The sequence below is a fragment of the Pezoporus flaviventris genome, unplaced genomic scaffold (assembly GCF_033815535.1).
Source record: "Pezoporus flaviventris isolate CSIRO_AGI_PZ_B2104156 unplaced genomic scaffold, CSIRO_AGI_Pfla_v1 ptg000025l, whole genome shotgun sequence".
In the NCBI taxonomy this organism is placed as follows: Eukaryota; Metazoa; Chordata; class Aves; order Psittaciformes; family Psittacidae; genus Pezoporus; species Pezoporus flaviventris.
Genome location: NW_026892573.1, coordinates 24337831 through 24356192, shown reverse-complemented (window position 1 = coordinate 24356192; position 18362 = coordinate 24337831). Strand labels below are relative to the sequence as shown.

The 18362-nt window shown below is 47.4% G+C and overlaps 1 protein-coding gene across 1 annotated transcript in view; it reads right to left on the bottom strand.

The window, feature by feature from the left end:
• Nucleotides 1–12456, bottom strand: part of MAML2 (mastermind like transcriptional coactivator 2) — a 214038-nt gene extending 201582 nt beyond the window's left edge. Inside the window, exons 1-2 of the mRNA XM_061457844.1 lie at nucleotides 11917–12456; nucleotides 10076–11245 (exon numbers count right to left, since the gene is read on the bottom strand). Of these exons, the coding sequence (XP_061313828.1) occupies nucleotides 10076–10489 (414 nt within the window). The 5' untranslated portion in view covers nucleotides 10490–11245; nucleotides 11917–12456. The remainder of the gene's footprint in view (nucleotides 1–10075; nucleotides 11246–11916) is intronic.
• Nucleotides 12457–18362: the final 5906 nt, after the last annotated feature.

The following is an 18362-nucleotide window of genomic DNA, read 5'->3' as shown; positions in this document are numbered from 1 at the left end:
AACATCGGAACTCAAATCATTATGAAAGGGGATCATGTGGCTGGCAGCTCAGGTCTGCTGGGAGTTGAGCAGCGAGGAGGAAAAATGAGTGCGAAAGGAAGGGCAATCAGATTTGCAGGAAAAATGGAAAGGAGCTTTTAAAAGTACAGAATTAACCGGTTTAAGGAAATCAGTCACTTGGTAATTAATACACTACTTACTTTTGAATTTGATTCCTTTTTGTAGCATGTCATGGACTTGAGCCAGGCTGAGGCCTGCTTGTTGAACAAAGACCAAAGCCTGCAAATAGTTCTAGACTTGCTTAATTCTACACATCTTGATTTCAGTGCGACTACCCATGTGTGCACAATTAACCACATGCATAACTGTTTCCGGGAACTGGGCCACAGAGGTAAGCAGCCCCACGTTGAAGACCAAGTGTATCTAGCTTGGAAGGATGATGAAGCAAAAGCTTTTAGAGGAGCAGAGAGAGTGCATTTCTTTGGAAAACAAAATAATTAGCTATAAATTAGCACAATGGCAAGGAATAGAGAGCCTGATCCTGCATTAGGCTGATGAATCCACAGTGCCATGTGCACAGTAATTCCTATAGGCGGTTTCAGGAGGGGCCAATCTGATCAAAATAAAGACTCAGAAGCTCAGATATTGAGCTACCACAACAATGAGGAAAAAGGGGGGAAAGGGAAAAAAGGGAAAAGGGGGAAAGGAAAGGGAAGGAAGGAGAGGGGAAGAAGGGGAAAAGAAAAAGGGAAAGGAAAAAGGAAGAAGGGAATGGGAATAGGAAAGGGAATGGGAAAGGGTAAGATGTTGGAGTGTCTTGAGATGGTTTCTAAAGCAACAGAACCCTAAATAAATGGTCTGATTTTCCAAAGTGAAAAACATAAACTGAACAGCCCATGCAGCATTTTCGCCAACTGTCACTGGGGTGGCATTTCAGAAATCTGGTGGAATGACTCATCCCAAAACAACAACTGTTGCCAACAAGGTCTTTCCTCCAGGTCTAGTTATTTGAATGAGAGAGCTGTGAAAACAAAATAAACAGAAACATCAGAGACAACTCCTCATCTTGGGGTTCAATTCTGAAGCTTCCTCTGAAGCCGTCCACTGTCCAAGGTGCCTCCCTAACCCACTGAATGGGGATCCAGGTGATCCTCTGGGCCAAGGAAGGCATCAGCCCTGCTGGAGTGAACCCCTTGTTCATTTAAATAAGTTCCTGCCTCAGCATCAAGGCACAGCCTGTCACACCATGCATATGTGCAGGATGCATCCTCCTGAGCCCTTCTGCCCTCCCCGTCAGGGATCTCACACTGCGGCAAACCTTACCAGGGGAAGCATGACCCTGCCAACAGGTAGCACAGTTCTCAAGTGGTTTGAGACAGACCCTTAAATTCAGGAGGGGAGGACCTGACCCAAGGAGTGCACTGTCATACAGTAATTAGACACAGCCCTGCCAGCACCAATAAGCATCTTTCTTTGGCTGGTACAAAATACAACAGTTTCAAAGACGCATTCTGAAGCAGTGTTGTTTTCCTGAATAATTTATGTCCCCGAGTCCTCTGAAAATGAGCAGCATACACACTTCAGCACTGCTACAGCTACTCAGTGGAGACAGCGCACATTATGTTCAGCAAGCTCATTGCTTAAGCACTGTTGCCATGACTATAAGAAAGTGATTATACTATTGTTTACAAGAGCCTCTCGTAAGTCATTACCACAGTAGCCAGAGTTTTGCCTCAAGTCACAGTTTTGGGGAAGAATAAAAGGAATCTCACAGGTGTAATTAACTTTGTGGTCAAGATAATTCCATTGAAATCCTTTGAAAACTGAATCCATTGCATGGTGAGGAATGAAAATAAGTAAGAATCAGAAGTGTCTCAGGACTTTTGACTCTGTTTTTCTGACTGTTTCAGCGGTAAATTCCACAGAGAAGAAAAGCCCTGCTAACTAAATAACTGCTGTAACTTATTTTCAAGGAAGAAATAATTTATAGGGCAAGCACCAATGTGGAGTTCAACTGTGATGAGTAACTCTGTAAAAACAAACCACTTGGTACACAATGTAAGGGAAAAAGACTAAAAAACTGACTTAGAAGAGACATTTGGGATTACGAAATACAGCTTTTGAATGTCACGGAATGAAATCAATACTTAAAGCACTTAGTTCTGAATCCTTGAGTGCATATGCCCAGTACATGACCCCTTTATCTCAATAATCTGTTGATGATCAATAGTTTCCAAAACTAAGAAGTAAATCTGTAGCTGTCGGAAAGTCATCCTCACATTTCCTATGGACAGTAACAGGCCACAGAACACAAAGCAAAGAGATGATTAATAGAGTGCTGGACTAGGAGTCAGGAAATCTGGGCTCCGTTCCCAGCTCTGCCACTGACCTGCTGTTTGACCTTGGGCAAGACACTTGACCTTTCTGTGCTTCTGTTCCTCCTTCCATCCTTTGTCTATCTTGTCTCTTGAGGCCCTAAGGTATGTGGGGAAGGGCACAGTCCTCACTGGGTGTTTGTGTAACACCTACTCTAGGGAGGTGCCTGCAGAGCTCTGTAATAAAGCCAGGGTACCACGGGGATGACTTTTGCACAATAGCATGTTTTGTCTCAAAACAGAATAGCCAGGATGAACCTTCCTGGGGTTTCATCTGTTAGCCCAGGAACTTAGCAGGTCTTTCAGCCCGCTGTAGGCTCAGGCAGCAGGTAAATAGGTTCGCAAGACCAGCTTCCTCACTGTGTCAGAAGCACTTTCACACCCGTTTTTAATCAGTACTAATATCTCTGCACCTTGATTCATCTGGGTTTGCAAGTGCAGCACAATCGTAACTGAGTGACACAGATAAGAACAGCTACAGGAGCCATTTCTGAACAAAAGGAATTTCTTCAGGGAACTGCCAACACCTGTATGTGAAGCCATGGGCATGACGTGCTTTCAAATTAATCCCAAAATGAATTTTTCAGTGAGTGTGTTGGAATTCTGTGTAAGGTATTCCACTAAGAAGTATTTCTGAGTCTTTCTCCCACCTTCAGCCATAAACATGAACCTTCCTCCATTGCTACCAGATGGGAGGCAACACATGCAGGACAAGGTGGCTCCCACCTGCTAGTGCTGTGGTGCAGCTGCAGCCTCAATGGAGCACAGATGACTTCTTAAGTGTATGCTTTCAGTTCCAGTCCCACTTTGCTCCCACTTTGCTGGAGCATCAAGAACATGAAGTGTTTGGACACATCCAACTTAATTGAGAGGCTAATTTGAGTACAAACTGGTGCAGAATCAACAGCAAGTAAAGCAAGAAAATATGAATGGTACATTTGTGATTATGAATGAAAAGTTGGAAAACGCTTTTCTCTCCTAAAAGGAAGGGGCACTGCCACATCTTGCACTTTTACTGTGAATCTTGGCAACGTGGTGCCATAAAAACCCAGCTCTGGGAGTAATTTGATTAGATGAAAGACTCATTTGGGCTTGTATTTCCAGTACTCATGCCTGTGGGTCAAAGGCGATTTGAGTGCACCTCTAAGGCCGAAGACACAGAAGTCAAATAAGAAGAATCCATCAACTTGTAAACATTGCCTGTGGCTTTGCCAAAGCAAACATTCAAATCTCCTGTCTTAGGCTCCATCAATAATGAATTTGGCTTCTAAGTCATCAAACCATCAGATCTCAATGCACTTTACAAAGGGGATAAATAGAGGAAACTTAGGTCTATGGAAGTGAAATAACAGGAGTAATCTGTTGAATAGATCCTAGAGACCAGAGTAGAAACACTGAGGGTTTAGCACTCTTACCTAAGAACTGTTGCTTGAGAGTTGAAGGTATTTTGTGTTATGTATTGGTGTTGGCACTTTAGTACAATTACGGATTGATTACCTGCATCTAATAATACTTTGGAAGAACTTGACAAGGCATGAAAAATTCACAATTTGGCTCTCAAGTGGCTATAGGAAGCTTTTCATGGCAAATCTGGGCCATAAATAGTTTATGCTTTCATCTAAAAAAAATAAATAAATCTGTCTCTTAATACTGTTAAGTTGGCACCAACTCCTTTTTTGCAGCCAAGACCACTGCCTCTTTTACTGCTCAAAGCTGTTCCAAACTGTAGCAGCATGATATGAGTAAGGTTTACAGCCGCTGATTCAGATTTGTGGAAAAGACAGCCCTGTTGTGAATCCCATCAGCTTCATGCTACTGCTGCTGGGATTACTATCCCTGGGAACACTCATATGCAGACACCATGAAGAGGCCAAAGACGCCAAAGATCTTGTTCCTCTTCTCTTCAAGCAGCCAGGTGGCTAAAGTTTTTCTGCACACCGTGTAACTGAGTTTGTGCCCTCTAAAGTGTTGCATAGTGGTTTAATTACCTTCCTGTGATGGTGTTAGGTCACTGTCATGTAGAACTCCACCCTCAGCAGAGACCAGTGTCCCATGGCTGGGCAGTGATACGGTGCCGCCTGAAGAGCTCAAGCACAGAAGAGAAACAGTGGCACAACAGGAGACATGCACAAGGTCACAGAGAAGCTTGCTGGCAGGGCTGGCACCTCTATGCCACTGCTTTGTCAGCAGGAGCAGCTTGCCAGCTTCCAGCTCCTTCTACACCACATAGGTGCAATATAAATGCATCAGTGAAGATACTACCCTTCCCAAAGTTGTCAAAGGGACCAGGATAGAGCCCCCTTCTTCTCCAGTAATGAGCCATGGGTGAAGTTTTTGTGAGCCAACATATTTGATAAGAAAGGCAGACTACAATTAGCCTCTGAAGATGGTATCTTGGTAGACAGGACCGTCGACAGCAGTTAGGAAGAGGCATGTTATGCCTTTCTTAATCTGCTGACTAACCTAGCTGCTGGGGTTTTTTGGTCACTGCAAGTTAACCAAACCTCACATACACCTTCTGCAGGCATTGTTCTTTGCAAGGGGAGAAGTAATGATAGTGAAGTCAGAGTTTCAGCATAGCAGCTTCTCTGACTCAGGTGTACCTTCCTAAGGTTCAGATTTCCCCACAGAGTGGCTAGCAGTTTACTGGAGTCACGCTTCCTAGCACGAAAGGAAGAGAAGCTGTGCATCACTCTCCTTTGTTGTGGTGCTACAAATCAGGAACTCAATCTGAGTACTGGAGGGGGTGCAAGGGCTCTATCAGAGGACCCGCTGTAATAGTCACGGAAGTTAAGGAGCCCATGGGTTAGCCTTGGAGAGTATGTCAAGTCCTGTCAGACAAACTGTTGATCTGGTTGTTACCTACAGAAACTTTGGTGGTGGAAACAGTGTTAAACAGTTTCAGAATGCAGGAGACTTTCATCAAATATATTCAAAACTTGAAAGGCTTCAAAGGAGGCAAGTGACTTGATTGGAGAGCTAGGACTGAAAAGGCTCCTATGCGGGCATACATTTACAAATTAACTTGCTGGACTTTTCATTAGGAATAGCTTTTATGCAGCTTCCAGGGTCTTCTTGAGTTTGGCTCAGAAAATGTCTCACGGTCAAGGGCAGCAAAGATTTTAAATGGTGCCCATGTCTACCCTAACCAAATGGCACCCAGCAGGCCAGAGGGCCCATGATAGCAGCGCAAAGTTTTGTACCCCCACAGGCAATGTAAGTTACTCATTTTACCTGACTTGGTTACGTACACTGAATTTATCAGAACCCAGCTTTGCTCCAGCAGAAGCATAAGGGGCAGACAGTGGTCCTTCACCTCACAAACAGAACATTTCATTGCTCTGGCACCAAACTTTGTTAGTCAAAAGATCCCACCCCAGCTTTGCAGAACCCACTTCTGCTCACCACTCCATAATGTCATTTTACCCCATAGCTGCTCACCTTATACTGCTTCCTTCAGAGCACTTCCAAAAGTCACCTATGTCCAGAACCGGAAAACACATCTATTCCTTCAGGCAACCCTGCCAGCCACCTAGCAAACAAAGAGCTTGGGAGATGGGGAAAGTCTAAACTTGGGCCAAAGATACCAGAGCACAATCCTCCCTTTTAAAATAGTTGAGGATCATTAATGTTAGCACAGGGGAGGCCAAACCTCAGCAAGTACAGCGCGGATCATAAAAAAAGTTATTAGGAAACAAAGTCAGGGCTTCCATGAACATTAAAGGATCTCCGCACAACATAACTGCCTAAACTGAGGTTCACAAGCCAAACTTGGCCCCACTCAGGCAGCCCTGTCTTCCACTGAGGTCCTCAGGGAACTGGGACAAACCCATTGACTCTTCCAGATCTATTCTGCCATTGATGAGAATTTAGGGGAGTAGGGGAACTAGCCCATTACCCTCTTCCTTGGCTACACTGTCTTTATGGGACTGTTTTCCCTTCTCTCTTTCACCTGCTTGCAGACTACATCTGGGGAGCAGGCCACTTTCACAGCCACTCTTATGAGTACTGAAAACATTAATAGATTTAATTAACATTTTAAACTAATCCTTATAACAATAAATTCAGCACAAATTTGAGGTGGGTGAAAGTAGAACATATCCCATGTGACTGATGACAAACACCACTTAACACACTCAGAGCTACTGGTGTGATGGCTGCAATGAAAGAACATGACCAGACTAATATAACAATGTCCATGAAACAGGGTCCACAACATGCACAGAGCAAAACGAACAGTGCTCAGCCTGTGTCAGAAGAATGAAGGAATGAATTGGCTGCTGGAGATTTGAAACTGCAGTGCAAGAGCTTCGGTATTACCAATTCAGCGCTTAAGCCACTGAGGAATGCCCTCCAAAGCTAACTGTTTACATGTAACATAAATAATATAAACAGTGAAGTGCTGGAGGACATATACATACATAGAGATGTATGTATAAAAGAAAGACAGAATATTTTATCTGCTCCACTCTGCACCATGAAAAGTAACACCACCATATAAATAAACAAATGTCAGCTCTTGGGAAATGCAGGGAGGCAGAAAGCACTAAAGCTTTCCTAGTCATGTCCTGGAGAATAAATTTCTCCTTCACATGTACCCACATCCATTGGTCCTAAAAAATCTGGTCTCCACTCCCCAATTAGAACATGCTGCTACCAAAGATGCCTTCTCAAAAATCAAAGTAACGCTGCCAAATTAAGCCTAAACCAAACCCCACTAAAAACTCTCTCTTCAGTTTTAAACTGTCCACTGGGAAAAGATCATTATCAACTAATAGTATCAACAACTAGATAATCACTTCAAGCTCTTTGATATGTTCAAGTGAACATTGTTTCAAATGTTATCAAGTGTCAAATATTTACTCTTGAGTACAACTGCGTAAACGACCCATCCAATGCCACTAAATATGACAGGCACACGTGTAACAAGAGCAGTGGGACCTGCAGAGCTAAAGAAACAACCCAGCTATTTTCAGGAGAGGAAGCATGGGGATAATCTCGGTTTTGCAGCCAGTGCTCTGATAGCCAGAACTCCCCAAAGAGTTATGGCTGCCTTTGTACTTATCTGAGTCGGCTTTTTTAACTGGTGGACCCACAGCAAGGCAGGTGGAGCTTTGCAATACCCCCATGGAGTCAGAGATGTGTGTCCAACCTCCCATGCTCAGTGTGAGACTCACAAACACTCCTCTTGTGCTTCCCTATGCTGAAGCTGCACTTGCCATAACTGAAGCTTAGAGGTGCACCTTGTTCCAGGACCCTGCACACCCCAGACCTGCTGTCTGTTGTACACAAAAGTCTAGAATTAGAGGAACAGTGCATATAAAGCTTCTACTGGATTTCCTCTGGGGAAACACCCCACAGCAGATGAATTCTGCTTAAGATGGTTCTCTTCTCCACCTATTTATAACACACAGGACAACAGGCTCAGTCTGCCTTGTCCTTCCTCTTGTTCAAGCACCCTTGGAATAACTGGTAGAGCAAATTTCTCCTTCAGCTATGGCTGGAGCAAAACCAAAACCTGGCAATTTCCTGGCTTGTCCCCGCCCTCTGCATTTTCAAGTACAGGAGCAGAGTGCTGCACTACCTGGGGTATGACCCTTTGCCCCTTGAACTCATCCCAGACACTGTGATTTGCTTTTCCTTTTCAGTATTCACAACAATATTCTAAGGAGCTCTCGGTGATGGGAACATGTGCCTCTGTGACACAGAGACGTGACTTCGAACCCATGCTTTTCTCTGCTGCTTAATTAGGCAGTCCTACCAGAGCAGCAAATGAGGAATGGCTGTGTCAAGCACAGAGTGGGAGGATCAGTGATGTGCAGTGATACCATTACAACAATACTGCTTCATGAGCCAGGATTTCTTCAGTGTCAAAACATGGTTCAGGGCCTCAAACGTCATGCTCAGTGAAGTCACGTACCTTGTCAGCAGGATTACTGAACACTAGCATGCAAAACTGGGGGAGACTTTGTCAGACCTTTCTCTTGTCAAAGGCAGGCATTGCATGGAGTTATCATCTTGCAATGAGGGGTGAGGGTCCTACGTGGCACTGTCCAGCAGAGAGCTGGGTAACAATCACAAGTGGTATTCCAGAAACAAGGACAACTTCTCTGAATTTCAAAGATGAAAATCTTCCAGTATTTCCTTTGGAGCTGTTTCATTTAGCACTGTCAAACAGCTGCCTCCAGCTATCTCATGATAATAGTAACAACTAGCAAAACAAGTGAAATAAAAAACCCAAACCAAAACAAAACACATCGGCCTGTTCCCTGATTTCAGAAAGTGGATTTTTTCTGGGACATACATTATTAGGCAAAAGGCCTTTTTCTCCCCACATGACAAGTGCAATGCATTTCATCAATACACGCTGGAAAAATAAGATAATGGCTTTCTTGATTGTGACAAGGAACGTGGGGAGATTTAATCTGAGCACTGAGTCAGGTCGAATCGCCTAAGCTCCCTTTGGACACAATGTTATCGCGTTCACGCTTACATCATCACTCTCACGAATGATGCTGAGCAACGCAGCCCCCAGCGTCGATCCACGCACCGCAGCGAGCTCCCAGGGAAGAAGGGAGAAACAACCACAAAGGTCCCGTTTTAGCATACGTCAGGCACTGAGAAGGATAAGTTTGAAGTCTGGAGCGGAGGGAGAGATCTATTTTCAGCCGTTCCAATAGCAGGCACGGGCCTATCAGGACGCAGTCACTCTTAATATTTCACATGTGTGCCGAGAATTAGGGGTTGGACGGCAGCACCGCGCAGCACACGCTTTCAAAAGCAAGGTACGCGGACTGCTCGTAACAAAGTAACAGGAGACAAAGCTTCGCCTCCTTGGTATGTTCAGAGTGATTTCCAGTTGAACAAGGTCCAACCTGCCATTTACAACGCGGCGGTACCTGGAAAACTCATGTAACGCTGCTCGGTGGAACCCGCACGGTGGTAACAACAACCCAGCCCTTTCTGGAGGTGCCAGCTCAGGGGGATGTCACTGTGAGCTGCCTGCAACCACCGGCTGGGCACAACCGGACACTGGCTCTTGCTTCTCAGCGCTGCCCATCTGCCTCATGCATATAAACCAGCCAAGGCTGAGGGAGGCAGCAACAAACTGTTGCCTAGAGTGGAAATCACTGTCTGAAGCTGCTACTGGATGGGATAATATGGGGCAGGGGGGGCAAATCTTAGCACGAACGAAGCAGTAGCACTACTTCTCACCCCTGCTTGGGGATGCACTATGAGCTTACCGCCAGTGCCCCTCCTCGGGGACGCCTGCTGTCACCGCCTCACAGGGTAATGACAGGGGCACACAACACGTTTTTAGGACCACAAACTGCTTCAAAGACGAAAAACCAAGCCCAGAAGTCCCAGAATGGCTTTGAGGGAAGACACGTGCCTCAGCTGCCCTGCCCCGGGCCGCGCAGACCTGCCCTCTGCTCTTCACACCCTCCGTGCCACAGCGGGGCCCACCGCCTCGCAGGACCCAACACAGGGGGCATGAAGCACAGCGGGCCGAGCCGGGCGGACACGGACAGCCCTCCAGGACCGCCCTCGGGTGGGGACAGGCCTCGGAGCCGGCCCCACCTTCGCGCCTCACCGGAGGGATGGCTGCGGGGCCGGGTGCCCTGAGGGGATCCCGGGGGGGTTCTCCCTGTCGCCCCGCGTGCAGCCCCTCCCCGCGGGCAGGGGGCGCTGTGACTCACCGCCAGGAGTGCCGAGGCGCGCTGCTCCCCCGCCGGCTGCTCGCCGTTGATGCCGCCGTTGCTGAGGAGGTGCTGGTGGTAGTCCGGCGGCGCGGCGGCGGCGGCGGCGGCCGCTGCGGTGCCCGGTCCTGCGGCGGCGGCGGCGGGCGCCTTGTGGTGCTTGCCGGCCTTGCGGGCGCCCTGCCCCTGCTGCACGAGGTGGAGGAGCTGCAAGGTGCTCTCCCGCTCACGGTCGGAGCTCTCGGCGCGGCCCCGCTCGTAGCGCCCCTCGCAGCTGAGGTGGTGCTGGCGGCACACGGCGATGCGGGCCCGCAGCCGCTCCACGATGGCGCTGTGCACACGGGGCGCCGCCGGGCCCCCCCCCAGCAGCCCGGCCCCCAGCCCCGCGGCCTGGGGGGGAGCCGTGTCGCCCATCGCTGCCTGCCGGTCCTGGCCCTCCGGATGGGTCGGTGCTCACTGCCGCATGGAGATAGGCGGAGGAGGGGGGGGAGAGGCGGGGGCAGCGGCGGGAGCCCGAGCCGGGGGCTGGCGGCGGGGCGGAGGGCGGTCAGCCTCGCGCCCCCGGCCCACCCCGACCCGGCCCCCGGGCGGTGACGGCCCCGCGGGGGGCTGACAGATCGGGGAGAGCGGGAGGACGGGGCAAAGGGAGGGGATCGTTAGGGTCGGGCCAGCATCGGCCGGGCAGGGGACAGGGGGTCGGGGGACGCCCGGGGAACGGGGTACGGGGGGGATCCGCCGGGGGAAGGGGGGCGGAAAAAAGATAAAGCGAGCCGCTGCCTCCGAAATGAATCCCTGTGCGAAGGAGATCTCCCTCGGGAATGAGTGAGACTTGGCAGGTTTATTGGGTTTATTTCATTTCGGGGGAGCGGGGGGCTTATTCCTTGAAGTGGAAATTTAAGGCATGGGCGTGCTCGGCGGCACGGAGAAACCCCCGGCGGCCCGAAAATCCCGATTTGGTGGAGTGGGGTTGGTGGTGGGTTCTTTTTTCTCTATTTATTTCTTTTTTCCTAAAGTCTTTAGTAAATATGCAAATAAAGAGCCGGAGAAGGAGGTGGAGGCTGCTCGGCTTAGTTTAGTCTTTGTGCTTTCTCGTTTCTCTCGCCCGCTCTTTGCTAGCCACTCTTCGGTTTATCACCGTGTCCAACTGTCTGCCGCTAAATTGTAGTTCCTCTAAAAATAAGAGAGACGGATCCCCCGCTCCGGAACAATGTCAGTCAGTGGACTTCCAGACCACGCTTCGCCTGCTGTTAATCCAGCCACTGGATAAAATCCGTACTGTTTTCAGCGCTTATTTCCCCCCTTAGTAATAAAAGCAACAATCTACGAACCCAGGCAAAGAACTCCTCTCGCGTACTTTCCCTTATACTCCCAGATATTGAATAGTTTCAAGTACAGTTTCAAGAAAGGGGGGGAAAAAAAACAAGCTAAAAAGCCAGCCCCTCTTCAGACCGTAATTACAAACGCAGAGTTGCACTTACAAACTTCCAGCACTTTGCACCCAGAACCGTCCGGCCACTTTTCCTTTGTGTTTTTGTACGTTCCATCCCCGACCCGCTGGGGCGGCTGCTCGCCGGTGCGCTATCGGCGCTGCCTCCGCTGCCGCCGCCCGCTGCCGCCTGCCCGGGCTGCCCCTCGGCGCGGTGCGGCGCGGAGCGGGTCCGCGGTGCGCGGAGGCGGGGGGCGGGTGTCACCGGCGGCGCGGCCGCCGGGGAGGCCGGGGCGAGGCGCGGAGCCTCCCAGCGGCCGCGGAGGGGAGTCGGGCCGCTGCCGCCGCCGCTCTCCGGGAGGTATTTGCATGGGAGGAAGCCAAGGAAATCCCCTTTCGCCTCCTCGCTCTGTACCTGGGTGCGCTGAGCCGCCGCCGCGGAGCGCAGCCTCCCGCTCTCCCTCCTCCCTCCCGGTGGCGAGACCTTCGGGCGAGCGAGTGCGAAGGAGCAAGCCCTCGAATCAGTCGCGGCGCTGCGCTCCCCGACCGGCTGGATTCCTCTGGAACAGGCGGTAGAAAAACAAGCGGTCTTTACCCGGGCGCTCGCACGCACGGGACGGCCCCGGGACGCTGGAGCTGGGGACAGCGGGTCCGGAGCTGCGCCCGCACAGCCCAGGCCGTGCGCTTGTCCTGAACGACCCCTCCGGGCAGAGCAGGGGTGGCCGCTGCTGCGAGACCGGGCCCCCGAAACTGGCCTTGCTGCGACGGGTGGCCGGCGGGGTGCTGGAGGTGAGCTGCGAGGGAGGCGGCAGGAATAGCTCAGAGTTGGTCGGCTGTATTAAAAGCAAGACGCTGTCGTGCTGCCGTGGCTTTATCTCCAGAATTCCCTAATATCTACCTGGGAAGAAAAATGCTCCCCCCCCCCCCCCAAGCGTGCAGAGACACAGCCCCTATGGAAAGCCTTTCAGGAGTTAAGAGTCCCTAAAATAAGGGTGCATCATCTCATTTAGCGCTGCTGTGGGGAGCCAGTCAGAAAAACCTACAAATTTCATCCCATCATACCAGGAGCATTAAGTTGTGAGTGAGGAGGATCTAGTGATAACCCTCTCAGGTGGCTCTATCCCTTTCCAAGGTCATGCACATAAATACTTTGAATGCCAATGATGAAATAATACATTCCTGGAGATTGCCCCCAAAATACATAGAAGATCTGCAGCACTGGATATATAGGAAGTGCAAAAGCCCTTCCATGACCCTAATCTCCTTCAGGCAGGAACAAACATCCATGTTCGTCTCCAGGATCTGGCTCTGTTGGCACCAGCCAGAGCCTCCAGCGCATTCAGATTTACCCCAGCAAAGACTTGGATTCTTCTCTGTGGGACGAGGTGTGGGGAAGCCAGGTTTGTGGATGTGCTACCTTCAGAGGAAGGAGAAGGGGATTTTTTTGTCCAGCCTTGAGCAACTGAGGAAGAGTGGGTTATTATTTGATAGACAACAGCACTGTGCATCTGTTGAGAACAACGGGTTGGCACAGGTGGAAAATAAAATGAAATTTTAATGATTGTAAAATAATGGGCAATGTAACCTTTGCTTCAGGCCTCGCTTAGGCTTTTATTCGCTCTTTACAGCTCAGATGTCAGCGCTGTGTTTTGGAGGGTCAGTCACAGAGTACACGTGTAACAGTAACACACACATCTCAGGGAGAAGAAGGAAGGGTGTTTCAATCAAAATCTGGGCTGGGGTCTTCAAAGTGGCTGTTTCAATATTAAACCAGTGGTGCTGCTCCAGAAGGTACTAGGGTACCTGCGGGAGTTCTCCCTTTCTGACATGAATTTGGAGAGCTCAGAGAATGATCTTTCAAAACGAAGATGTTTGTATTTTAACTCCAGAGGTTTAGGATGCGCTTTTTGCCAAGCAGCCTCTCATTTGCTGTGTGGTTTGATACGGCCCTTTCAGGCGAGAGGCAGCTGGTTACAGGGCAGCGCTGCAAGTCCCGGCGGTGGCTCAATACGCAGCAAATGCTGCCCCTGGTGTTCCCGAGGAGGAAACGCCCCAAATCCGTCTTTTCAGCTCTTCAGGTTTTGCCCAGGAGACCCTGGTGAATGTCCCCAGCCCTGGACACCGGTGTCGCGTTTGAATTGGCTTGTTGTCAGTTTTCTTAAACGCAGTTCCTAACATTATTGTAACAATACTCGCAATTCACATTGTAGGCTTTCTAATACATGTGATAAAACATTAATGTAACAGGTCCTGAATAATTCATTACTTTTTCCTTCACTGATTTGTGACCACTTACATGACATTGCACCCTCACACAAGCTGTCATGCTTGAGCATTTTTTCTGTGTGAATCCCCTGTTGCTGTAGAAGATCTGAGTTCCCCTCATCGGCAGTCTCTTCCAGAGCAGCAACACACTTGTGCTGGGTTCACAGCCAGGAATTCTCACCGTAGACATCCCATTGTGCTAATAACTTCCCAAAAATGGAACAGAGACTGTGATGAACCAGTGTTGCTTAAAAACTTGAGTATGAGCTCCAACTGAGGCACACACCTCTTCATCTGTGTTTAGAATCGCTTCCAAGTTGTATCAGTTCCACCAGAATGGTACATACTTAATCAGTCCTATGGAGGATTTTGGAAACCGGACCTTTACAGCTTCAGCTACGTCCATTATTTGCCTTTCAGCAAAGGTTCTTGGCCGTTTTGAGCAACTGCAGTTACATGTACATGTATTTCCTGGGGTATTCCCAGCCAGGCAGGCTCACGTGCCTGGCAGCTCACCTGGTGAACTGTTTAACTTTGAGGCAGAGCCTGACTGTCTGACTACACCTGAGTAAGCTTTCTTGTCCTTAAGTTTTGGGCACAAGGTACATGCAATTGCTCTGTTTAAACTGTGAAATAAGTAATCTTATGGCTTGTTTTACACACCCACACCACGTTTTTAATTAAGAATATAATCCCTGGAGCAATCTAAAGAAACTGTCTACATCCTATTTAATAAACAGGGAAAAATAACCCAAATGACCCCATACCATCACTTTTTACCTAGAAAAATACCAAAATTGAGGGCAGTGTAGTCACTGAGGGGTTATTACCAGGTTCTTTCAATACCATTTCACATGTTTCTCACATTATTCCCTGGCTGGTAGATCATACTTTCTTACATTCTTTTTGTATAACCTCTAAACAGAGATTAGGAATTGGTACTACTTCTTTCTCAAAGGAGAATCAGAAAGTCAACTTTATAAAGCCTGTTTTGTGTGCACTGGAGTGGTATTGTATTTATACGTTTATCTAACACACCCACTCTGTTTATCCAGACAGACTTAAAAAGGATAAAAATACAAGTCTCCCTGTATAAAAGCAACCTAGAGGAGGTAAGCATGGGAATTGCCTGCAATTGCCTGACAAACTGCTAGAAACGCTGCTTTGGGAAACAGGCAATGACTTCACTGTCAGTAACAGCTATCTACTATTGATCCACAAAGACTTTCTTTCCCCAAACTGATAGACACAGTGAAAACTTTTCCTATTTTACTAGAACTGGATACAGAACATAGGCTGAGGAGAGCCTTCTCTCCCAGGAGTATATCACATTAGTAACCCTGATCCTCTGCGTAAATACCTCATGTGAACTTTATCTTAACCGCAGTCTCCGGTTACAGAAATTCAACTAAAGCAGGTTATCGAAACATTGCAGGAACAAAGGTAATTTCCAAGTATGACCATTAATCACCCCTGCCAAGCCTAATCACCTACTGAGCTCTCTTCATTGTTCCATTAAGACAGGTACTTTATCTTAATTAGAACTACTACTTCAAAAATTAACACTAAAGACAATTAAAAATGGCCTAGCAGAACAAACATTATGTTCTCTCACCCCCTAACTCCATCAAATTCTCTAGTGTGGAAAAGGAAGTATGAAAGACCAGTCAGATTTCTGACTTCTTCTGTCATTAGAATGCCACACAGATTTTTTTTTTTCTACCAGAAATACTGAGTACTTCTATATATAAACACTCTATAGGGGTAATAGCCCCCTTTGCACTGTGTGCTGTATTACCACCATTTACAGCCTGTCCTGGAAAACTGGATCTGCAGTTTTACATGTATGGTTCTTCTAAGCAATCTTTTTGTTTCCTGTGGTGAAGACAAATGTAAATGTGATGTCATGATGCTTCAGTCTCTGTCTTGCAGAAACTCTTCAGGTAAAACAACAGCCATAAAATACTTCCTTAAACCATGACACTCAGTGAGGGCAATATCAAAGATGAAGAAAGACTACACCTGCACAAACACTATGTCAGCCCCTGCCAAGCCAAATCGAGTATTGGTTTCCTAATGAAATAGGAATCAGTGATGTTGATTTGAGGCACGGTCTTAGTCCAACTGGTGATGTCACAGACAAGATTTATACACTGATGGAGGTGCTTTCTTCCAAGAAGCTCAGCAGCATACTTTTATATCCCTCTTAAAAAAAAAACCCAGATCTGGAACAAAATGCCTGTGGGAACAAGAAGTTAAGAGCTCACACCTTTTAGGTTAATGAAGAGGAGGTGATAAACGTGATCTGGGATGCGGTAGGTATCAAAAGATGAGTAAAACTAATCACTGGAACAATCTAGGAATTTTCTTTTTGATCACAATGTATGTAGTCTTGAAATAGCATCAGTAATCAGCAAGCAAAATTTCATAAACTTATTTTGTGATTTATCAGCAAACAGTTCAAATGTGGCAAAATGAGAAATTAACCATTTTGACAGCAAAGATTTTAAATAAAAATCATAAAAATCGTACAGTCTTGAGAGTTTCCAGAAAATTCCAAAGGCAGCAGAAATTAAGATCAGTCAGGAAGGCTCTGAGGGGACATACTCCATTTTGTGGTACAAACCTCAGTTAGTTCAGAACACTGTTCCTTGGTAAGAACGAAATTACACCAAACATGAATCTTATTTTATTATTCTAAAGAAGTCAACAAAAGTGTACAGATGTTCTGTTAACAGAAGGAAGTGGGGCATCAAGGGACATTACCTTTCTTAAAAGGGATATATTTGAGATGGATTCCTGAGTGCTTGCTTTGGTAACCAGGGAGATAGGTATAAGATATATCAAATCTCAGAATATTTACATATCTTGCAGTTCAGGTATGGAAATAATTTCTGCAACATAAGTTTATTTAAGAGTAGGCCTCGAATCTGTTTACTGGGATTTTTTATCTCAGTTTTATAAATCTTGTATCTGTATGGGGGCAAGGGAGAACTGATGATACCTGCTCACACTAATAGCACAAACCATTGCTGCATTTGAACTGCTAAAATATAAGAGCAGTTCATTTCTTACAGTGAATGCTGGAAGAAGGGCACTGAACAATGAATCAAAGGTACAGTTTCTATGGTAAAATGCAGCACATGTTCACCATTGCCTGGCAAATCAGTGTATCTGTTACCAGTAGAGGGGCAGAGCAAATGCAGGGATTTCTTCTGGACAAATCCATGAGAAATAAGGTTTCAATTTCTTTGCTTCTGAGAGAGTAGTTTGTTGAAAGAACACTTCTTATACTGGAGGCCCTGGAGCTGATCACAGGACTGCAGGTGGGGTCTCATGAGAGCTGAGTAGAGGGGGAGAATCACCTCCCTCAACCTGTTGGCCACACTCCTTTGGATGCAGCCCAGGATCCAGTTGGCTTTCTGGACTGCAAGTACACACTGCCAGGTAACGTCCAGCTTTTAAATCGGACAATACAGTACTTGACCTTTCCCAAATCCTCAAAAATCTACTCCCCTGGCCCCCAAAAAGTCTGATTTGGGCTTCATGTGATCCAGTTAAGCCATGCATCATATTTCTGAGTAACTCCTATTTTCTGCTAAGCTATCCTGGAAAAATTCTTATCTTGCATGGCCACATTAATTCATTCTCTTTTTTAGTTACTGCAAGTTGTTGCCATTAAGTTTGCACAATGTAATTTGATGTTTAAAATCTCAGTAAATTGCCCCAGCTGCTTATCAGAGGCAGCAACGTGGGCCCAAGTGTTCGTTTAGAGGCTAAGCCAGACTCAGTCTGTTTGACGCCTATAATGTGACTCATCACCTACTCTCTAAAGAGAGGATGACTGCTGTGCTGCAAACAGAGTTGGGACTGCAGCATATTTCCTCTGTTGCCTTGCAACAGTCTATACTGACTCCTCAGAGGGGAAACAGATCTTTGCATTTGGGTCCTGTTTATTATAACTACCATTCTAAGTGGTTGGACTTACTTGCAGATAACGAGCAACAAGGAAGGTAGATGCAAGCCATACGTTCTCGCATAATGCAGCCTTCCATTTCCAAATGCACCTTCTTCAAAAGATCTCAGCATCTCCAATATCTGAAAGGGCTTACCAGGGTGCAGGGTGCTGGAGTGACCTCACTTGGAGTATTGTGTACAGTTCTGGGGTCCTCAACATAAAAAGGACATGGAACTGTTGGAACAAGTCCAGAGGAGGGACAAGAGGATGATCAGGGGACTGGAGCACCTCCTGTATGAAGACAGGCTGAGAAAGTGGGGGCTGTTCAGCCTGGAGAAGAGAAGGCTGCGTGGAGACCTCATAGCAGCCTTCCAGTATCTGAAGGGACTCTTCATTAGGGACTGTAGTGATGGAACAAGGGGTAACGGGTTAACATTTAAACAGGGGAAGTTTAGACTGGATTTAAGAAAGAAGCTCTTTACTGTGAGGGTGGTGAGGCACTGGAATGGGTTGCCCAGGGAAGTTGCGAATGCTCCATCCCTGGCAGTGTTCAAATCCAGGTTGGACAGAGCCTTGGGTGACATGGTTTAGTGTGAGGTGTCCCTGCTGATGGCAGGGTGGTTGGAACTTGATAACCC